This window comes from Mustela lutreola, chromosome 13 (genome assembly GCF_030435805.1).
Source record: "Mustela lutreola isolate mMusLut2 chromosome 13, mMusLut2.pri, whole genome shotgun sequence".
Taxonomy (NCBI): domain Eukaryota; kingdom Metazoa; phylum Chordata; class Mammalia; order Carnivora; family Mustelidae; genus Mustela; species Mustela lutreola.
The window spans coordinates 54,881,296-54,905,926 of record NC_081302.1 but is presented as its reverse complement, the minus strand read 5'-3'; the positions used below and the strand labels follow the sequence as shown (position 1 = coordinate 54,905,926).

The 24,631-nt window shown below is 37.3% G+C and overlaps 1 protein-coding gene across 2 annotated transcripts in view; it reads right to left on the bottom strand.

Annotated features, from left to right (window-relative positions):
* Positions 1-2,594: 2,594 nt before the first annotated feature.
* Positions 2,595-24,631, bottom strand: part of DNAJC15 (DnaJ heat shock protein family (Hsp40) member C15) — an 81,385-nt gene continuing 59,348 nt past the window's right edge. Inside the window, exons 6-7 of one of the 2 annotated variants that reach the window (XR_009346902.1) lie at positions 9,470-9,666; positions 2,595-3,626 (exon numbers count right to left, since the gene is read on the bottom strand). Coding sequence is in view for 1 of the 2 variants with exons in the window: in XM_059144161.1 (XP_059000144.1) it covers positions 9,596-9,666 (71 nt within the window). In the remaining variant the exon portion in view is untranslated. Of the gene's footprint in view, positions 3,627-9,440; positions 9,667-24,631 lie in introns of those variants that run through there. The other variant, XM_059144161.1, reaches the window with a different exon arrangement.

Here is a 24,631-nt window from a genome sequence, read left to right as displayed (position 1 = left end):
TAAGAGGCACAGGAAGGGGCCCCAGAAAAAAAGAAAATGGTTGATGTTAGGATATTGGCATTATTGGTATATGTTATTCATTGTTTTAAAAATCCTTTAATTGCTGTTATATTTGTGCAGTACTTGAGAGAGGGAAAAAAAAGTAAAGCCAAATTGATAAGCAGTAAAAATGAACATTTGTGGAGAAGCTATCATGTACAGGCACTGGTAAACAGGCACATCTTTGTCTATGAAATTATTAAACTCCTGAAATCACCCTCTGAGGTACATATTATTATACCCATTTTATGGGTCAGGAAGCCCAGAGAGGCTACAAAACTTCCACAAGACCACTCTAATAGAAAGTGGTTCAGACACTTACACTTAGGTGTGTGTGACTTGGGAACAAGTGCTTCTTCAACAGACTGCTTGACTCTTAGAAAACCGCTAATTCAAGTGGCTCAAAGAAGGCTGCATCCTGCCCAGAGTCAGAGAGTTGATGACTTGCAGAGCTAGGGGATTAGAACCCACGTGTCCAGTCCCCAAAGTTACAGGAACTCAGGTGTGTTGTCCCTTTGAGGAATAGTGCTATCTTTAAACTTATTGTTAAAAGAAAACACAAGATACTCAAATAAATCATTACTGGTTAATTTAGGTTAGACATGCAAGATTATGAGAAAAATGCCTTGATAATAACATAAGATTTGTTGTCCCCTCCCCTCTGAAAGCACTTGGGATGGGAAGTTTTCCAAGAGGCATCTGCACAAATAGTAGCATCAGGAAGAGAAAATCCAGGCACCCTCCTCCTCAGAAAGCAAATAAAATCGGTAACATGTGTAGGTGTGTCTACTTAATGGAGTGGGTGGAGAACAAGACCAACGATGACTCTGTGTCAAGTGAAAAACATCTTCATATAGGGCTGAACATATGCAGATCCCATTAGAGCAATCCAAGTCACTTACAGATGTTACCTGGCAGCTTTGCACCTGGCTCTGTGAAAAATACTAATTGGCTTCAAGGTATAGTTGGACATCTGATTGGCTGGGTTGCAAAGGAAAATTTCAAATCCATCCGTGTGCTAACTTTGCCGCACAGAGCCTGCACTGAGCATTCTTGGCACGATGGAGTATGTGCTCGACACTGGCTAACTCATACACTGAGCTCTGTGTAGAAAACGGAAAAGAATGCAGTATTATCTCCCAGCCACTGACAAAATGGAGCAGAGATTCATACGTGGAACCGGAATAAGAAATACTGACTTCAAAGTCTGTGCTATTAGGCTGTGGGTGAGGCATTTTGCCCATTTACAAGAGAAAGTTTCCTTCTTTCTTTCCTTCCGTCTTTCCTTCCTTCCTTCTTTTCTTTCTTGAAGATTTTATTTATTTATTTGACAGAGAGAGAGAGCTCAAGTAGGGGAGCAGCAGGCAGAGTGAGAGGGAGAAGCAGTTCTCCACTGAGCAGGGAACCCAACGCAGGGCTCAATCCCAGGACCCTGGGCTCATGACCAGAGCTGAAGGCAGATGCTTAACCCACTGCCCCTACAAGAAGAAGTATAAACATTCCAAGTCTGTACACATGCAGAATGGTTCTCAGATGAAAAAATCAGTGTTGCCGTTCCTTGCAAAGATTCCTTCAAGGTTCCTTGAACCTCTCTTGAAGGTGTCCAGAACATTCCGTGTGGTTCTCATTATTTCATTATTTTCCAATCCTTTCTCATTAGTCTCACTGTCTCACTCTATGGGCAGGTAGCTGGATGGTATTCCCGGGAGCAAACACAGTGAGGTGGGCTGGGGTGCTGGGCTGTGGGCCCAGAGCTCACGGATGGCAAAGCAGGAAACATGCCCCTGCGCCCTGACGCTGGGGAGTCTCCCAGCCTGATGAAGTTGTGGCTGGTGTTGACGTGAAAAAGAGGCCAGCAGTAGAAGAGGACAAAGGCAGATGGGCTTATTAGGACAGAGGAAAACTCCGGCTGCCATATGGTGGACTTCTAACTCCCAGAGAGCAAACACACACCAGAATCTCGGCCTCAGGCTAGGCCGCCTTAGGAACAAGAAATGCTTGCTGTTGGGGTTTGGAAGGGGACACAAAACCTAAGATACACAGTCAGCTGCTATGAATTTCTCCACTGGGTCAGAACCTCAGAACCTTTGTTGTAACACCAACACTAAAAATCTTCAAACCTCTTTTGGTTGATCAAATTGTCCCCTACAGTCACATTATGCCATGGTAATTCCACCACGGGCCACGAAGGAGGCTCTGAACACAGACTGCCTGGCTTCCAGCTGATGTCCACTTACTACGCGTGTAGGACTCCTATACATTTCTTTCAGGCTGGTGACAGATTGGTCAGTCAAGTTCTTTTTCTGTCCCCAGGAGTAACTTTCAGCCTGGCTTTGGGGAAAAAATGCACGAGGACAAAAGGCCCTCAGACCTCCTGACACCAGATACTCTACTTGGAGTCCTGAGGGCTGAAGCTGCTGTTGAACCCGCTGTCACCAAGCCATCCTAACTGCCCGTTAGGCATTCTTGCTGTTAAAAAATTCAATCCGAAAAGGAAGAAGATAACACATTAAGATAATTTATTTGTCTTTGTATTTCTACAGAGAATGTGTGTACTTCGCATATATCTTGAGCAAAAACTTCAAGTTAATAATTTCATCAGCTGCGTCGTTTTCAGGTTTGATTTTCCTCTTTGTTACATTTCTTAAAATTTAACAGCCTACACAACCATATGTATGCTTCCAGTTTTTCATATCATGGTAATATGTACTCAATTATGTCTATACAGAAAATTGATGTTCCATACATAAATCCTATCAACAGAGTCAAATAGAACACGTTCCCTGTAGGACTCAGTATATTGTTCTTAATTCACCAGACTGCTGTGGAAAACATATTCCTCTCTGACAAAACAAAACTCAAGCTCGTATTTTATGGTAGACACACCCTTCATGTTATGTTATCCCAATACTGTCAGTCCTCTTTCCCCTTCCTGTCTGCAAACACATCACAGGATGGTGTCTCATGACAACACGAGACCCTCCCAGGCCAGGTGACTGTGGCGTGCACTGTCCAACTGGCCTTGGGAGAGAATTACGAAGTGACCACTTGACGCCGCGTGGCGTCTGTGTGGGACTGGCCAGATGATGAAGGGCGAGAGGGGAGAAACACAGGGCATGCCTATCTGTACTCCCCTCAGCGAGAAGTTGGCGACAGAACAGTAGCCTATCCGTCATTTACACTAAGTATGGAATCCAGGCATTTGTGCAGACATATTCAGTAATACCCAGGGTAACGGTTTCGTTGCATCAGCATTTCGAATACCAATGCCTCTGTTTAGAGTTTTTTAAGCAGCAGCAGGCCAAAAGCTGCTAGGGATACACCTGAGGCAAGAAAGAAATAAACCAAGGAAATAGGTACTTTCTTTGGTCTCTGTTACAAGATAAATACACAAATCAATTTTAAAGTATCATTGGGCTCATTTCTATTTTTTCCCCTTGCTTATTTTGGTATGAAGGGTAAAAACTCAAGTTTCACCAAGGGCTTCTAAGAAAATCCACGTGTCTACAGTTCCAGTTTCTGATAGTAGCCCTTAGAAGTGAACCAATCAATACTGTGTCCTGAGAGGCAGCCGGGCCCAGCATCTCCTGAAACAGAGGTATAAAAGAAATAAAAGCAGTGCCTGCAAGAGCGATCATAATGTAAACGAAGTTACATAACACATACGATTAGTGTATTTTCTTCAAGAGTTGTATGACAGAAAAAATTTAGTGTAAATTCAATTTTACCAAGTCAGATTTAATTTTAACCGTGTTGGAAAACGAGACAGAAGTATCTTAGTTTACCCTTTACAGTTTTAAAGCAAAACAAACACAGTAGTATAAATGTATATATGTAAGTATGTATATAATTTTTTCATATTGGGCTAAAAAAAATGTTTGCAAGGGGAAAAAAGCCCAAATGAGTATATAGTGTAAGAGTGTAAAAGAGTAGAATACTTAAGTAAAAGACTGAATACTTAAGTATCCAGAAGCTGAGGAACAAAGCATACCATCAGATCTGAGTGGGGCTGATTAGGGAGGGCTGCATTTCTGTACATGCTGCTCTCTCTGCCACGCTATGCTACAACAGCCCAGGACAGCCTAAGAGATGCAGATGATGCAGATATCGTCTGACTTCCCACCACCACAGGACAAACATTATTAGATAATTTCGTCCCACTCCAGAGGCATAGAAGCCGAGATGTAAATACTTTGAACATGAATTCTTGATGGTCCACATTTACAGGAGGAAAGAGCAAAGGGCCTGGGAATCTAAGAGAAGATAGATGGAAAGACCAGGCTGTGGCTTTGGAATGAACTTATTCATGAATATAGGGGTATCTGACATTCAAAGAACTCACAAATCCATTATCACTATTAGAGTTATTCAGAGTTACAAATCTCTGGAAGTTAGAAACCTTTTCACCATTTGAGTAGAGCAGCTGAGAACACAGAAAATTAAGTGGTAAACTTAAGACACATTCTTAGATTGGCAACTTAAGAACTATGGGTTCTACTAGACAAACCTTTAGCTGTGTAAAATGTAATTCTGGAATTTGGCATAAAAGCATGGCATGAGCAAATAAGCCAGTCTACAACTGGGAATATTGCAAAGTTTTCAAGAAATCTACTGTGCTCTGTCAATTCTCTTTCAAATGCTGTGAGTGGTCTCTTCTTGGTTTGGTTGTCTCTCTTGTTAACCTTAATTTTTTCACTACCCTGTTCCTCTCAATAAGTTCAGCCTTCTTATTCTCATCTTTATTATATCGAGCAATTTCTTCATTTCTCTCCCAATGCCTGCTGCTTCAGTTTCACAAGCCGTCTTCTGAACTTTGCTCTAGATGTTTTCCTAGGAAGCTTTGGCCCATGAAAGTTTCACATAAAATCTCTTCTAAGTTTCATCGATTCCCCCTCAAGTCAGAGAAACCCAGCTGCTACTCGACCAAGTGAACTTTGTTCACAAGTGCAGCTGGATGGGCATCACAAGTTTCCAGGGCAGAAATCAAGACAGTAGGCAGTCCTTATTCATAATGCCAAACGACATGACCCTTCCATAAACATTTTGCAACCTATCACCCGACATTCATGGTTATCGATGAATGAGTACTGGGCCATGTGAGCCCCTTCATTTTGCAATGACTCCCACATGTCTAGAATAAGTGCAATATAATGGGAAGGTAGAGTATGTGCTTCAGAATCAAGCCAAACTGATTTGGATCCTAGTCCCACCGCTTATTAATTACATAATTTTGATAAAGTTCCTAAACTCCTCTGACCTTACCTTTCTTTATTTGTAAAATGGGGATATAAATAGTACCTATTTCTTAGGAGTACTGTGAAAATTAAAAAAGAGATAATGTAGGCAGGACGCTTGGCACAAGGTGCTCAACAACTATTAGCTAGTATTAATAAAATCTCTTGGACTTATGATAACGAGCTGATTCTAATTTCTTAGTCTTTAGCACTACAGCTTAGATGTCAATATTGAACTAGTATTTTCAATGTGATTTTCATCTTGTCAAAACTGAATTAAATTTCCCACTGTTGATTTAACTTTCCAGGGGCTTCTTGCCCCTCTAAGTTGAGGTACTTATGTGAAATTTATAGCTAACATCTAGCCTGTGTGATCGTATTCTGCCCACGTGAAATAAAACTCTCTCTTGATGTTGGAGATTGCATATCTCCATCTATATTATAGTCTGTTCAGACTTAAAATGTTGACCAGGGCTGCTAGGCACTCCTGAATTGAGTAGAGGGGGAAAGGGTTATTATGGCAGGAAGAGAGATGAATAGTACTTAATGAACTTGCATTTCAATTGAGCAGGGTTTTTAATAAAAAAAAAAGCTTTTTATAAATTCTTTTGCTCAGCAACAATAAAAAAAGGAAAAGAGCACTCAACTGGGAACAATAGCTACTCAGCTCATAAAAATCATTAGAAGGAACATTTTCTTTGTCTACCATGCCCAGCAATTTCACTGGTGGGCAATGATCCAGATCAGTTAGATTCTACCTAAAAAAAAATGAGTCCAGAGAGCTTCTCAACTTTTCCAGCTAATAAATTAAAATTCTAATTTTCTAATGTGTCTAACTCTACCATAAATAAAATTCGGCCCATAATTCATGGAATGCTTTTGACAAGTAGATGATACTGATGTAGTGTTAATGGGATATGCTCTTTGGGTTGCCCTTCTGATAGGAGGGAGGCACACTGCTGACAGTCCCTCACTGCCATCAAATCCCCGCTGGAGCCAGAGGCCTTTAAGGAGGTGACTGTGGGCGAGGAGCTGAGTGCCTGTGGAGGGTATGGTTCCCAATGTGCAAAATAAGCTGGCTTACCTAGATATTTAACTTTGCACTGCAGCCTCTACAGCTCATCTTCAGTGAATTGAGTCAGAGAAACTTCAGTATTTTTGATTCATCTTCTCCCACAAATGTCAGTAAACTACCTTAAGCTAATTGCCAAACGTGTTGAAGATATATCACTAAAGGCTCTTTTTTGTATTCAAGATTCTCCATGACAACCAAAGGATTTCTGTCCTTGGATAAAATATGTTATGTCTAATGACCATGCTGGGTAATCACAAGTGTACCCAGTAATAAAATTCAGAATTTCTTAATTCAGTAGTATCAGGGAAAAAAAAGTAAGAATCTGTTTTTTTACTTATCTTGAGCATATTACGCATTTTAAGAATATACTTATTTTATATCTGTACTGCCTGACATAGTATTTAATATTAACCAAATCACTGAAATGCATTTCAAACCAAATAAAGGGGATGGTCTGAAGACTAAATAAAACTATGTCTTCTGCAATCACCATAGCTTTTTCCTTACTGAACAACTCTCCACCTTTGGCTTTATGCTGGAGATCAGCGCCATCAACTATGGTCTAAATGGCATCCTGTGCTCCCTTTAATTAACTGTCCATTTGACTTACACTTTCTCTGGATCTGGGAAGTAACTGTTTTATTTTTAAAAGGTCTTTTCTGCATTCTCAGATTGCATCTAAGTTGTAAGAATAAACAGAAACTGCAATATCAACAAAGAACTTAATTAAGAAGAATATGCAATAACAGCAAATATTTAAAAGCCATCTTTACTGAGGATAGGTAACCATTCAAATAAGCTTTTTACAGATACTAAGGAGTTGAGTGAGGGTGGGTAGCTTTTAAAAACCCAATTGCACAAGTATAACGCCATTTACAGAATGACTACTGAATTAATATCTACCTAGAGTTGTACTTGTGTCATCTGAAACTACTCTAGTTTACTTGAATTCTATTCTTCTGACAAAATTTTTAAAGCAATGCCTTAACTGATTTGAGTAAGCAGGGGAAAAAATCTAAACCCTGCCCTGCTACATGTTAAAAATGGCTATTAGTTCTTTCACGATCCCCTGTACCCTCTGCCTTTGAGTCTAGGCAGGCTCAGTGCTTATGGGAACCACTACCAGAGCCAGCTTGGGTTTGCAGCTTCTACTTCCTGTCTCTTCACCTTCTCTCATTACACAGCCGCTGTAGTGTGCTGATGCTTCTCTCCACAGCCCTGGGGAGAATCCTATGTGGAGAGCAACTGAGGCTCCTCCTGGCTGATGGCCCTGGTCAACCTCCCAGCCAAAGCCCATACTCACTTGCCAGCAACCTGAAGAGGCTCTTCCACAGTATTTAAAATGTAATTTTAAGATAGTTGAAATATAGTGGTTCAGTTTACCTGGGATGACCCAGGATTTATAAAGGAGTACTGGAAAATGATGCTGCTGGGACTAAGTCACCTGGGTGGCTCAGTCGTTACGTGTCTGCCTTCGGCTCAGGTCCTGATCCCAGAGTCCTGGGATCAAGCCCCACATTGGGCTCTGTGCTTGGCAGGAAGCCTGCTTCTCCCTCCTCGCCCACTCCCTCTGCTTGTGTTTCCTCTTTTGCTGTGTCTCTCTCTGTCAAATCAATAACTAAAATGTTTTTAAGAAAAAAAGGAAAGAAAAGAAAAGAAAATGATGTTGTTACTCTGTATCTGAATCTGTTTTCTCACCTTTGGGACAGTAAAGTGATGATGACTGAGGGCTATTGGAGATAATAATTTCATGCAGTGTAAATTAAAGGGCTGGTCCTTCAAGATTATGTGTCTGTCCATTGTTTCTGAGAAACCCTGTACTCTAATCACACTAATAAATCATATTTCTGCTAATTGTGAGTGATCTCAGGGGAAACAACACTGACTCACTAATCATATGATTTATCTCTAAAGCCCAGCTTTCATGGACTTATTCTATGAAGCTCCTCCTTTATGCTCTCAGTTTAAAATATTCTTTTCTTCTTTGCACTTTGTTAGCATATCACCTGTACTTCTCTAATAGTGTGATTTACCTTTTCTCTAAATGTAACTTCTTTGGGGTCATGATCCATGGTTGGTTCACAACTATAACTCTCAGAGGACCCACTACAGAGCCTTACACATTATAGGTGGTCAATAAATATCTGCAGAACGAATAACTGAATAAATACACAGTACTGGAAGGCTGTAATTAAAGACAAATTCCTCAGACTTCTCCTACCACTTTTTCAACTTTTCCTCACTGGGCTCATTTTGCAAATCTTTAATCATTTTAGTAGCTCTCCAAGTTCCCATGCTTCAGTTATAGAGTCTCAAAGAGAGCACAGATCTTTAACAAGTCCTAACCACTATTTTACAAAACACCATTTAGTAAATTTGATTGAGTTTTCAATCTTTTTCTCATGGGATGGCAGTCAGTGTTTGATCTCAAACCCTTACATAGGCAGAGTAGTAAAGTCCTCTAAGAAAACAAGGGATATTGTGAATATTAGTATCAGCAGTAAGAAAATTTCTACTTATTGCTCATACTTCCCACATTACTGATGATGATAACTGGGTGAGGCTGGGGAGCCAAGAGAACTTAGGACTAAAGCAAAAAAACTTCAAATGTATGACTATCACAGAGAAAGGAAGGGAAAAAAAGAAAGAAGATCAATCCTTGAATTTTAAGGTGTTCCTTTAAAAGATAATAAAAAGATAGGGGCATCTGGGTGACTCAATAAGTTAAACGTCTGCCTTCAGCTCATGTCACGATTTCAGGGTCCTGGGATCACGCCCCACATCAGGCTCCCTGCTCAGCTCTCCCTCTCCCACTGCTGTTCCCCTTGCTTGTGCTCTCTCTCTCAAATAAATAAAATCCTTAAAAAGAAAGATAATAGGGTGCCTGGGTGGCTCAGTGGGTTAAGCCACTGCCTTCAGCTCAGGTCATGATCTCAGGGTCCTGGGATCGAGTCCCGCATCGGGCTCTCTGCTCAGCAGGGAGCCTGCTTCCTCCTCTCTCTGCCTGCCTCTCTGCCTACTTGTGATTTCTCTCTCTGTCAAATAAATAAATAAATAAAATCTTAAAAAGAAAGAAAGAAAGATAATAAAGATAGATTATTAATCTTTTATTATTATATACCTTAATAGTGGAATAAATGATTGTGGTCAGTACATGTATGAAAATTATGAACACCGTAGTTTAGATTAATTTGGACTTTTTTTATATTCTCTCTTCTTTTCCTTCAGAATGATTCTTAAGTATCGATCAATGTTTGGTGGTTGCTTCTAATAAGTCTTTTGCTTCATTTATTTTGGTTGCTAAGTAAGGAGATCCACCTGAAAGGACAAAGAAAAAATAAATGGATTAAAACATACTTCATTATTGATATTTTCTAAAGTCTCAAATAAAGAAAAACACTCTTAATTAGAATTCTCTGATACTTTCCCACATATTCATCTTCTTGACAAAATTATTTTATAAGCTAAGTAGAAATCACAATAGCATAAATTAAATTTGTTTAGCAAAGCACTACAGATACCCAACAATCAAAGATAACCTCTGAAAAAAAGAATGAAAGAAAGCTATGATCAGGAATAATTTGAAAAACCACTCAAATATTTCACTGGTCAGACGTTGCCATTCAAATACTTGATCAGAGGTTAAGTGGATGGTTAGGTATATAAAATAATGGTCTCACTCCAAAACTTTTTTTCTATAAAGGGAAGAATATTCAACTATGAAGGAAGGTATCTTTCTGAAGGAGGTAAAGCAATTCAAGGGAACTTTCAGAGACATATCAAGCCTTACATTTCCACACACACACACACAAAATATTAGAAAATGCAACTTATGTACTATCCAGTTCTAAAAATCATACTTATTCATACAGGTGAATGAACTAATAAATGAAAATAATAAAAATAACATTAAAGGAAATGCTCCCTATTCTCTAAAATGATCCTAATTAGAATACAGTCTTAGATTCACTGTGCCCTAAAATAAAATTACATCAGTTCTTTTTTTAGAATTCTTTGCAATGAATTCTTTCTAATGCAAACAGCAAGATGGAAGGAAACTGAGCTGAATTTTAAATTCATAATCATCATGAATCACAAACAGAATCTGACATACAAAAATACTAGCCCCCAAAAGTCACATTAAAGCTATTTAAGCATTATATGCCTTCTAACTTCTAGTCCTGAATATTTTCACTGCTTAATGCTTGAGCTAACAATCATATTACGGTTCACCAGTCTCTTTGTGTTTGTTTTTATTTTTTCATTCTCCCCCTGAGTACAAACCATCTATGGCTTGTGAAAACCTCAGAAAACCTCAGTAGCTTACAACAAACCAAAACATATCTAGATAGCACTGGTGTATAAACTGTCCAGACCATAACCAAGCCTTTTATTAGTATCATAACACCAACTTATACAGGAAGAAGAAAGCAGGGAAAACAGATCAACAAACACAGTGCTGTTGTAGAAAGGGCAACGCTAGAGGAAGCTATATATAGCTTTTTGCCCTTGAGGATCCTACTGACATTTCCATATCAAGATCTCAATTGCTATGAACAGTTATGGGATATATTATGGAGTGTCCTTGACTATATAGCAAGAATTACAAATGAAGTTGATGAAAGTTTCCTTATGCACTTGGTTATGAAATAAATTGATTTCATGATTATCTTTGAAAATAATCTTGAATTAGGTAGTGTCAATCTTGGTAAGATGTTTGAATGTTTAGAGTTTTGTATGTCTTTTTGTCATTTTGTATGTCTTCAACAAATATTAAAATATTAATTGAACTCAAATATAACCTGTAATTGATTGATATGCACTCTGGATATTTAAATCATAGACCATAATATGCTCAATTAGCAGCTAGAAAAAAACAGAGACACTTAAATTAAAAGATGCATTAAAGGGGCGCCTGGGTGGCTCAGTGGGTTAAAGCCTCTGCCTTTGGCTCAGGTCATGATCTCAGGGTCCTGGGATCAAGCCCCACATCGGGATCTCTGCTCAGCAGGGAGCCTGCTTCCTCCTCTCTCTCGCTCGGCCTGCCTCTCTGCCTACTTGTGATCTCTGTCAAATAAATAAATAAAATCTTTTTTAAAAAAAAGTTGCATTAAACACTACATTTACTGATGGCAGAGTTACAGAAAAAGAACTGACAATTTAGAATATGGTTGGATTACCACTCACCATCTGTAAGTCAGAGGCACACTGCACTTCCAATTTATGTGCATGGTAGGAACTTTGGTCAGCTCTCATTTTACCCTCATTCTGTCTTCCTAAAACTTGGAAAACTACAACTCCTATATTCTTTTTTTTTTTTTTTTTAAGATTTTTTTTATTTATTTGACAGACAGACATCACAAGTAGGCAGAGAGGCAGGCAGATAGAGAGTGAGAGAAGGAAGCAGGCTCCCTGCTGAGCAGAGAGCCCGATGTGGGACTCGATCCCAGGACCCCGAGATCATGACCCGAGCCGAAGGCAGCGGCTTAACCCACTGAGCCACCCAGGCGCCCCAACTCCTATATTCTTTACAAGTAGTGTGTGATTCTAATTCGGATCTCTCAGTGAAGGGCAATCTTGCAAGATCTGGAAGGCTCAAGCGATAGCAAGGCTTTCTTGATGGTCCTCTTTGTTCTTGCTGCTATCAGTGAGATCATGGTATGGCAGTGGCAGCAACCGTGCTTCTTGTGCAGTGCTAGTGGCAGTCCACAACGTAGCAGTTTCCCTGACAGAGCAGCTTTAGCATTATTTTGGGAGTCATTTTTGTAGGCCAAGTCTAGAATTTACACCTTCAAACCTTCCAACAATCTGTAAACACTAACTCATTGTATTTAACGCTCTCCTGTTTAGAACATCCAGTTTCTGGCACTGAATCTTGACTGATATAATGATATATAGCCTATATTTAATGGACACAATCTACTTTTGGATCTTTCAATCCTGCTCAGATTTCTTGGGAAAGTCATCTGAATTCCATTTATTTAGAACACTCACCCTCACACCTGATCTCTATACCACTGTACCTTCACTAAATACTACCAGAGCTCTTCTGCCTTTGGCTACCATGAACTATTGTTTTAGACCAACCATCCCACTGACACCAACTATAAGAGCTGAAAAAACACGTTAGTAGGAAAGCACTGGAGTTCTACCAAGTCAGCCAGGTCTTGAGGGTCAAGATCTTAGAGATAAGGAAAATGCATTGTAATGAGCGCAACATTCTGCACTATTTATATCCTTCACAGAAATCAGACACAAAATAGAACATACTATACAATTCTGCTTATATGAAATGTTAGAAAAGACATCTCTAGGGGTGCCTAGGTGGCTCAGTCAGTTAAGCATCTGACTCTTGATTTCAGCTCGGGTCATAATCTCAGGAATGTGAGATTAAGACCCACATCGGCCTCTGTACTAGGTTCTGTCTCTCCCTCTCCTTCTGGGCCTCCTTCCCCATTAAAAACAAAACAAAACAAAACAAAACAAAAAAAAACAGAAAAAACCCCCCAAATCTATTTAATCAAACCCATAGCTGCAGAACGTAGAATGGTGATTGCCTGAGTTAAGGTTAGGGACTGGCATTGAGTTTTAAAATGTTCTGTATTAATTGTGTTAGTGGTTACTTGGGTGTCTACATTTGTCAAAATCCATCAAACAGTGCATTTAAATAGATATATTTTATTGCATGTAAATTATGTCTCAATATAGTTAAGTTAAAAAACATGATAAAGAAACAATCTAAGTAACATACATAAAACACTCCACTCTGCAAGTATAGATTATGCCTTCTTTTAAACTGCATGAGGAACATTTACTGAAGTTGACCATGTGGAAGGTTATAGAGCAAGTCTCAACAAACTCTGAAGACTAAAATCACAACAAGCAGTGCAACATGAAGTGTGTCCCATGGACTAGTGCTGGTTCACAGGTGTTAATGGACCACAACTAGATAGGTTTAGATATTGAGAATAAGTGTTTAAAAATATAGCCATTTGATAAAGTAGTGCATCTCTGTAGAACCTAATAATAAAAAATAAACCTGGGGCTGCTCTTACATATCTTTTTATTTTGATTTTCTAATAAATTCATTTTTATTGTATTTTTTAAAAGTTGCTAGTTCAACATAGATTGGGAAAAAGGAACAAGTCCTCTATCACAGTTTGAGAAGTACTATATGAGATATGCTAATTGACTTCAGTAGAATTAAGGTGGACAACAATAATAAACACACGTAGGGGATCCTAATGCTTGGAAATTAAGCACTATATTTGTAAATAACCCATGCACCAAGGAAAATGTAACAGAAATTAGCATTCAAGAGAATTAACAGAGTTAAAGTTTAGTTCTCTGAAAAAACTGATCAGATTCATAGCAAAGCATTTGAAATTTAAATGAAATAAACTCCAGGAAATGGGGCACCTGGGTGGCTCAGTGGGTTAAAGCCTCTGCCTTTGGCTCAGGTCATGATCCCAGGGTCCTGGGATCTAGCCCCGCATGGAGCTCTCTCCTCTGCAGGGAGCCCGCTTCCTCCTTTCTCTCTCTCTGCCTGCCTCTCTGCCTACTTGAGATCTCTGTCAAATAAATAAAAAAAATCTTAAAAAAAAAGGAAATAAACTCCAGGAAAAATGTAATATATCAAAACGGATACAAGAAGAAATAGAATACCAAAAGGATACTCTCTTTTTGAGAAATTGGATCTATAATCAAAATCTTCCCACAAACAAAAAGCCTGGTCAGGATGGTTTCATCAGTGAATTTTTCCAAAAACTAAAAGAAAAAAAACCTCCCCCACCCCACATTTCAACTCTTTTTATGAAGCTAGCATCTCTTTGATAACAAACCCTGAGAGAAGTATCATAAGATGAACATCAATGCAAAAACAAACAAAATATTAGCTTATCAAATCAGGCTAAATATCATGACTGAGAATCTAAGACTGGCTTCAACATTAGAAAATGAATTAATGTAATTCACCACATTAATAGAAAAAAGAATAAATATCCTATAATCATCTCAATAGATGTAGAAAACTCAATGCATATTCATAACAAAAACTTTTAGTAAACTAGGAACAGAAGGGAAGTTCTTTTATGTAATAGAAGTCATCAAAAATATAGCAAACATAAAAATATATATATAGCAAACATACTTAGTAAAATGATGAGACCTTTGGCTCTGAGATCAGCAACAAGAAAAAAGATACCTACTATCATAATTTCTATTTAACATTATATTCAAGGGTCTAGCCATTTTAATAAATGCTCCCTTCCTTTCCCAATTAAAAAAAAATGATTAGAATGAAACTGTCATTCTTCACAAATGACACGACTGAGTATGTAGAAAATCCAAAAGGATCTAAAGACAAAAATCATAGAATTAAATGAATTTAACAAGTTGTTGGATACACAACAGCAAATATACAAGCTCAATAGTTATGTCTTATAAAAAAATGACTATACAATATAAACTTTTGAAACACCACAATCTATAGTAGCATTTAAAAAATTGACGCTTAAGGATAAATTAAACAAATTAAGTATATGACTACAACCCAGAACACGGAAAAGTCTTATTGAAACAAATTAAGGATCCCATACATAAACAGAATGATATGTTTTGCTCCTGGATTGGAAAATTCAATATTGTAAAGATGTCAATTCTCCTGAAATGGATCTACAGATTCATGGCAATCCCGATCATAACCACAGAAGGTTTGTGTATGAATGTGTATGTGTGCACTTGCACATGTTCACATGCAAATCAATACGATAATTCCTACTTTATATTAAAGTGCAAAGGGCCAAACATAGTAAAAAAATCTTAAGTAGGATTTACACTACCAAAAATAAAGATTTGTTATGAAGCTACACAAATTAAAATAGTATGGTATTGGCATAAAGACAAAGAATTTAGCAATCAGAAAAAGAGAGGAAATACAAAAAGGTCTCCATAAGTATCAAGTTACTTGACTTATAACAAAGTAATACTGTAGATCACCAGGTGAAAGAACATTCTTTTCAGTAAATAATGCTGGACCACTTGGATATCTATATTAATATCTCACATGATATACAAAAATTGATTCTAGTTTATTATAAGTATAATTATGCAAGATAATAAAGGTTTCAGAAGTTATCTTCATGACCTTGAGACAGGCAAAAGTTTCCTAGGCAAAATAAAACACACTAAGTGTAAAGGAAAAATTGGATAAACTGGAATATATTAAAATTTAAAATTTCTGTACAATGAATGGATACCATTAAGAGGCAAAAGCAAGACACAGAGAGGAGATACCTACAACACAAAGACTCATGTCTAGAATACCAAAATATATGATTTTCTCAGAAGTCAATAAGAAAAGGAGATGACACAACAGAAAAAAATGAATAAATGCAGGATAGTCATACCATGGAATATTATACAGCAATAAAAATGAGGGAATCATTACTACTGCATTCACTGCTACATAAATGAATCTCACAAAGATAATAAATGAAAGAAGACAAATACAGAAGATTGCATACTATATAATTCTACCCACACAAAGTTCAGAAAACAGGCAAAGCTGATCTATGGCAATAAAAGCTAGGACAGTGATCACTTTTAGGGAGTGGGGAATGACAGGAGAGGAGAGTTTTTTTTTTTTTTTATTAAATATTTAATTTATTTATTTGACAGAGATCACAACTAGGCAGAGAGACAGGTGTGGGGCGGTGGGGGGTGGGGAAGGAGGCTCCCTGCTAATCAGAAAGCCCAATGCAGGGCTTGATCCCAGGACCCCGAGATCATGACCAGAGCCCAAGGCAGAGGTCCAATCCACTGAGCCACCTAGGCGCCTCATGAGGAGAGGTTTTGTCTGGTTTTCTTAATCTGGGTGATAGCTACATAAATTGGTTCACTTTGTGACAATTCATTGAGTTGTATATTTATGATCTGTGTACCATTATAAATATATATATTTCAATTTTTTAAAGTTTATTAAAAAATTTACTATAAGGGAGCCTGGGTGGCTCAGATGGTTAAGTGTCTGCCTTTGGCTCAGGTCATGATCCCAGGGTCCTGGGATTGAGTCCTGCATCTGGCTCCCTGCTTTGCAAAGAGCCTCCTTCTCCCTCTCCCTCTGCGTCTGCTCTCCCTGCTGGTGCTTTCTCTCTCTCTGTCAAATAAATAAGTAAATAAAATCTTTAAAAGAAATTTACTAAGATATGTTGACTTCCTGCAGTTCAATGACACTATAAATTTATACTTTCCCCAAATCACTGGGGCTCAACAAACCTATGATCAAGACCACGATGATGAGGACAGTGACTAGGCATTAGTCTACTTTTTTATATAATCTCATCCCAGGTTCCCTTCTTCCTGGAGAAGATTGAAATCATGACTGTGATTTATCATTTAAATATGTCTGTTTACCCATTAGATAATAAATACCTTGAAGAGCATTCTTGCCTTAGATATTTATTTATTATCAACACAGTTCTGAGTATACAGATGGGACTTGAGATATTCTTTGTGGAGGAGTAGGAAAAGTGATGAGTCACTATTCCATTATTTTCATGCATCATGTACCAGCTTCACAGAAGTAAAACTACTCCAAAGACTCAGAAAACAGGTAAACAAGAGTGTTACAAGTAGGTGCTTTAAAAAATAAATAAATTCTGCAATACATCTGAGTAAGAAATCTAACCAGCACAAGAGAAAATAAGCAAATATTCTATAAATAACAAGAATTTCAAAGCTAGGTACAATTATTAATAATTAAATGTAACTAATAATAATAGCTATAATTTGATGATAATAATTATATCTAATCAAGTATAATAATTGTTACTAATGTGAGTTTCATAACAAGCACACCAATCTGAGGAATAAGAAGATACAAGTTGCCTTATATTCTTGGGTCTTTCTTAGATCTTTTCATGGGTTTTTATATATTCTTTAACTTTGATGATAACTTATGAATATCTACATACCAAATCTGTAAGACAGAAGTAAAAAGTATTATCATTATCATCTACTGTCTGAAGGGTTCTTAAAGGCCACCCACATTTCTTAAAAGAAAGATGGTAAAATCATGTGGAGGCAGACAGTTTGACTTCTGACATGAGGAGTTCCACTGATCTGCTCCCCACTGGAACTGGTGAAAATTATGTAAAAAACCCCAATCACTTAAAACCTCTGAAAATGGTCTTAAAAGTAAAAGTGAAGAAGAAACTTCCATTCAAGAAAACCTATGAAAAATTCAGTAAGAAAGGCAGGAAACTGGTATTTGAACCAAAACAGCTTCTTCCTTCTCTCCTCCTAGCTCAGGCACTGGACTGCTGCAGCCAAAAAAACAGGGCTCCCTTTCTCCCCAGCTCCTGCACAAAGGACTTTCAGAGGCTCTCCATATTTCCCTTCCTGCTACTAGCTGCCTGACACCGAGGCTAAGTCCTAAGGAAGTGATACAGAAGTTATACCTTAATTGTGGCTCCCTCAGAATACTGGGTCTCAAGAGCCCTTTTCCTAGTCCATCAGGCATGGTAGTCTCACACAGAAGAGGCAAGCCAAGAAGACTACTGCTCCCTGCATTGCATGCTTGGATCCAACAGTGGGGGTTTCACTTGGAGAGAAGACTGCCATAGTTTCCACCCTCTGCTCCAGAGTCCCGGCAGAGATTTTGCCTGTGAAGTACACAGGCCATAAAACAGAGAGCCCCTAATTTCTTTCCAAAGGAACAGAATTCATTTGCAACATAGCATGGAGGGTGCACACAGGGACAAAAAAACAAATGAAAGAAGATTCATGAATCTAGTTAACATATAGCATAGATTATAGGCCAGTTCATAGGACAGAACCAGGGAACAAACAGGCAGAGAGGAGCCCCTCTGGGGTCAGAACAAATATCAAACACTGACCTCAGAAACTGTTCCATCAAAGGAGCAACTATTTGATAGTATTAGTTTGTAGAGAAATTTATATCTCAGGGCATTGTTGAGAATGACTGAGTAACTGGTCAGAAATTAGGTTAGTTTACAGTTGGGTGTGATCAAGAAAAGAGAGGAAGAGTGCCCTACTAGTACCACTGTCATCCCATGGTAAATGATGGCATACCCAAAGCTATACCTCCTTGGGAAACTTGTAAGAAGCTGAATATTTCAAGGTGGGGGTATCGGTTTCATTAAAATAATACTGACAGATACTAAACAAATAAAAATAATAAGCCCTCCCTGGAGTGGACAAGTACCCAGAGCTGCTATGACACATAATATAAAATGTTCAGTTTCCAACAAAATATGCAAGGCATGCAATAAAAAAGCAAAGTATGACAGTATGAGCCATGCATATGTAATGAAAAAAGCAGCAACAGAAACTACTGTGAAAGTGATCAGATGCATTTATGGGAAAAAAGATTCCAAAATAGTCGTTACAGATCTACAGAACAAAATTTTTTAAAAAACCACTAGAGGTGCTGAAGAGTAGATCTGAACAGGCATAAGAAAGAATTAGTGAACTTGAAGATAGAACAATCGAGATTAAGGAAGCCAAAGATCTAAAAGAAAAAAGTAAGAAAAAAGAACAGAGCCTTAGAAAGATGTGGGACATCATTAAACTCACAAATATACATGTAATGGGAGTACTAGAAGAAGAGGAGAGAAAGAAAATCAAAGAAAACTTTGAAGAAAAAAATAGTTAAAAACTTCCATAGTTTACTGAAAAACAAAAACCTACACATCTAATGAGGTCAACACATTCCAAGTAGGATAAATAAAAAGAAATCTAAAGACACAGTAAATCTAAAAACATAGTAAATCTAAATCATAGTAAAAATGCAGAAAGTCAAAGACAAGGAGAAAATCTATAAAGTAGTGTTAAATTGATTAAATAAAGAAGTCATTAGACTGAAGTGGCTTTAATGCTTTAGTAGCCTATATAACCAAATCAAAACCTAAGGCTGTAAATCCCTTAACATTAAGAAATTGAAACCTGAGGACAACTAATCAAAGTCAACTAGGCTTTTCTAAATAAAGCAAATGCTTAAGCTGCAGCCAATCAAATAATTTGTTTTGCTCCTGCCTCTTCTCTATAAAAACATTTCCCCTAGCTCCTGTCAGTGGAGTGGTTAACCAATTTCAGTTTGGCAATACCCAATTCAAATAGATTTTTTGCTCAAATAAACTCTTAAAAAATTTTTTTAAAGAGGGGTGCCTGCGTGGCTCAGTGTGTTGAGCCTCTGCCTTTGGCTCAGGTCATGATCTCAGGGTCCTGGGATTGAACCCCAAGCAGAGAGCCTGCTTCTCCATCCCCCTCTACCTGCCTCTGCCTACTTGTGATCTCTCTCTCTCTGTCAAATAAATAAATAAAACTAAAAAAAATTTTTTTAAAGAATTTATTTATTTGAGACACAAAGAGAGTACATAATGGGTGGGGTAGAGGGAGAGGAAGAAGCAGAGACCCCAATGAGCAGTCAGTCTGACTTAGAGCTTGATCCCAGAAGCCTGGGATCATGACCTGAGCTAAAGGTAGACACTTAACCTATTAAGCCACCCAGGCACCCCAATCACTTTTAAAAAATCTCAAAAACCATGAAAAACTAATTAATGATATTAAAAAGCTACTTAGAAAACATTCACTCAATGTAAACGTAGTAAAAGGGATTAATAAAGAAGTAAAAAAGACATGAGATATAGAAACAAAAAGTAAATCAGATGTAAATGCAACTATGTTAATAATAATATATGTGAATGGATTAAATAATGTAATCAATCAAAAGTTATCAGATTTGATTTAAAAAACTAGACCCAACTTCATGCTATCTGCCAGAGACACACTTCAGATTAAAAGACAAACAGACTGAAAGTCAAAGGATGCAAAAAGGATGCAAAAAGATGTATCATGGAAAAAAAAAAATCAATCACAGAGAAACTAGAGTGCATATACTCAAAATAGGCTTTGAAACAAAAAATGTAAATGAGACTTTAAAAGGGACATTTAATAATGATAAAAGGGCCAATTCATTAAGATTTGGCGATTATAGGGGCACCTGGGTGGCTCAGTGGATTGAAGCCTCTGCCTTCGGCTTGGGTTGTGATTCTAGGGTCCTGGGATCAAGCTCCACATCGGGCTCTCTGCTCAGCAGGGGGCCTGCTTCCCTTCCAATCTCTCTGCCTGCCTCTCTGCCTACTTGTGATCTCTGTCAAATAGATAAATAAAATCTTAAAAAAAAAAAAAAGATTTGGCAATTATAAACATATATGCATCAAACAACAGAGCACAAAAACAAAAACTAAAAGACATAAACAGAGAAAAAAGACAATTCAACAACAAAAATTAATGCTCCACTTTCAATTAATGGACAGAAGATCAACAAGAAAACAAAAACTGCACAACATTTAAACCAACTAGATCTAACAGACATCTATATAATGTCCGTTAATCTATAGAACACTTCACCAAAAAAACCCAGAATATACATTCTTCTCAAGTGCACATGAAACATTCTCCGGGAGAGGCCATGTGCTAGGCTATTAAAGAGACCTAAATAAATTAAAAGGATAGAAATAATACATCATGTTTTCCAAACACAATGGTATAAAATTAGAAATAAAAACAAGGACATAATTAAGAAATAGATTTGTGGGAATTAAACATACTCTTGTAAAATTAACAAGTCAAAAAAGAAATCAAAAGGTAAATCAGAAAGTATTTTAAGGTAAATGATAATGAAGACACAATATATTAAAACTCATGGTGTACAATGAAACCAGTGTCTACAACATGGCAATTACAGCTGTAAGTGCCCACGTTAACAGAGAGATCTTAAATCAATGACCTAACTTCAACCTTAAAACACTAAAAAAGAATAAACCTAAGGCAAGTAAAAGGAAGGAAAGAGGTAAAGTTAAAATGGAAATAAAAGAGATAACAAAAGAAAAAAAAGAAAGAGAGAGAGAGAAATTAACAATCCCCAAAGCTGATTTTTTGGAAAGAATCCTTTAACTTGTTGATCAGCAATACAAACCTTAAGCTTGTTTGGCCAAGAAAAACAACACAGTCAAATTACTAGAATTAGAAACCAATGCCACTATCAACCTTAAAGAAATAAAAAAGACTATGAAAGAATACTAAGAACAACTGCATTTCAACAAATTAGGCAATTTAGATAAAGTGAAGAAATTCCTTGGAAGATACAAATTACTGAAACTTAACTCAATAAGGAACAGACAATTGAAGAGAGCTTTGACAACTTCAGAGACTGAATCAGTAATCAAAAAACTTCGCATAAAGCAAAGGCTGAGCCTAGGTGGTTTACAGAAGAGGAAGAAACACTTCCTAACTCATTTTATAAGGTCCACATTATCTTGACACTAAAACCACAGACATCACAATAAAACTACAGACAAATATTTCTCGAGTATGGATTTAAAAAAAAAAAAAAAAAAAACCCTCAACAAAATACAAGCAAACTGAATCTAGCCACATTTTAAAAAAATTATACACCAGACCAACTGAAATTCATCCCAGGGATGTGAGGTTGGCTTAACAACCAAAAATCAATTAATGTGATCCATTACATCTACAGAGTAAAAAACAAAAGTAGAAGGGACCTTCCTAACCTGATAAAGGGTATCCATAAAAAACGCCCAGTTATATCATACTAATGGGGTAAAGACTGGATGCTTTTCCCTAGTATCAGAAACAAGATAAGACTATCTGTTCTCACAACTTTTCAATATTGTACTGGAGACTATGCAGGGCAATTAGGTAAGAAAAAGAAATAAAGGGAAAGGAAGAAGTAAAACTACCTCTATTCACAAGTGACACAATAGTCTCCTGAAACCACTAAAAAAGCACTGGAACTAATAAACAAGTTCAGCAAGGTTGCGGGTGATAAGACCAATATTTAAAAATCAGTGATATTCCTATACATTTTCAATGAATAATATAAAAATGAAATTAAGAAAATAATTCTTTTCATACTAGCATCAAAGAGAATAATACACTTAGGAATAAACTTATAAAGTGCAAAACTTATACACTTAGAACTATAAAATTAGTGTTGAAAGAAATGAAATTATCTAAATGAATGGGAAAAATCCCATGTCCATGAATCAATGGCCTAACATGTTAAGATGCATTATTCCCTAAACTGACTTACAGATTCAACACAATCTCTATCAGAATCCAGCTAACTTCTTTGCAAAAATTGACAACCTGATTCTAAAATTCATATGGAATTCCAGGGGACCCAGAATAGCTGAAACAATCCTAAAAAGAAGAATACAGTCAGAGGACTTGTACTGCACAAAATTAAAACTTATTACAAAGATTCCCTAGAGAATTCTACTAAACACTCAAAGAAGAAATAATACCTATTCTTCTGAAGCTGTTTCAAAAAAAAGAAACAGAAGGAAAACTTCCAGACTCTTTAATTACTCTGATACCCAAACCAGACAAAGAACCCACCAAAAGGAGAATTTCAGACCAATATCCCTGATGAATATGGATGCTAAGATTCTCAACAAGATCCTAGCTAATAGGATACAACAGTACATTAAAAAGATTATCCACCATGACCAGGTGGTATTTATCTACGGGATGTAAGTGTGGTTCAACATTTGCAAATCAATCAATGTGACAGAACAAATCAATAAGAGAAGAGAGAAGAACCACATGGTCCTCCCAATTGATGCAGAAAAAGCATTTGACAAGATACAGCATCTGGTCCTGATTAAAACGATTCAAAGTATAGGGATAGAAGGAACATTCCTCAACTTCATAAAATCTATCAATGAAAAACCCACAGAGAATATCACCCTCAATGGGGAAAAGCTGACAGCCTTCCCTTTGAGATCAGGAACACAACAAGGATGCCCACTATCACCACTCTTGTTCAATATAGTACTAGAAGTCCTCGTAACAGCAATTAGACAACAAAAGGAAATAAAAGGTATTCAAATTGGCAATGAAGAAGTCAAACTCTCTCTCTTCACAGATGAGATGATACTTTGTATGGGAAACCCAAAAGACTCCATCCCCAAACTACTAGAACTCATAGAGCAATTCAGTAATGTGGCAGGATACAAAGTCAATGTACAGAAATCAGTTGCTTTCTTATAGACTAATAATGAAAATACAGAAAGGGAAATCAGAGAATCAATTCCATTTACTATAGCACCAAGAACCATAAGATACCTGGGAATAAACCCAATCAAAGAGGTAAAGGATCTGTACTCAAGTAATTACAGAACACTTATGAAAGAAATTGAAGAAGACACAAAAAGATGGAAGACCATTCCATGTTCATGGATTGGAAGAATAAACATTGTTAAAATGTCTATACTGCCTAGAGCTATCTATACTTTCAATGCCATCCTGATCAAAATTCCACTAGCATTTTTCAAAGAACTGGAACAAACAATCCTAAAATGTGTATGGAACTAGAAGAGACCCCAAATTTCTAAGGAAATGCTGAAAAAGAAAAACAAAACTGGGGGCATCACATTGCCTGATTTCAAGCTTTGCTATGAAGCTGTGATCACCAAGACAGCATGGTACTAGCATAAAAACAGACACCGAGACCAGTGGAACAGAGTAGAGAGCCCAGATATGGACCCTCAACTCTATGGTCAAATAATCTTTGACAAAGCAGGAAAAAATATACAGGGGAAAAAAACAGTCTCTTCAATAAATGGTGCTGGGAAAATTGGACAGCAATGTGTAGAAGAATGAAACTCGACCATTCTCTTACACCATACACAAAGATAAACTCGAAATGGATAAAATACCTCAACGTGAGGCAGGAATCTATCAAAATCCTAAGGAGGACATAGGTAGTAACCTCTTCGACATTAGCCACAGCAATTTTTTTCATATATGTCTCCAAAGGCAAAGGAAACAAAAGTGAAAATGAACTTTTGGGACTTCATCAAGATCAAAAGCTCCTGCACAGCAAAGGAAACAGTCAACAAAACGAAAAGGCAACCCACGGAATAGGAGAAGATATTCACAAATGACACTACAGACAAAGGGCCAATATCTAAGATCTATAAAGAACTCCTCAAATTCAACACACACAAAACAGATAATCACATCAAAAAATGGGCAGAAGACTGTGAACGGACACTTCTCCAAAGAAGACATACAAATGGCCAATAGATCAAAAAATGTTCATCATCATTAGCCATCAGGGAGTTTCAAATCAAAACCACATTGAGATACTACCTTACACCAGTTAGAATGGCCAAAATCAACAAGACAGTAAACAACAAGTGTTGGAGAGGATGTGGAGAAAGGGGAAACC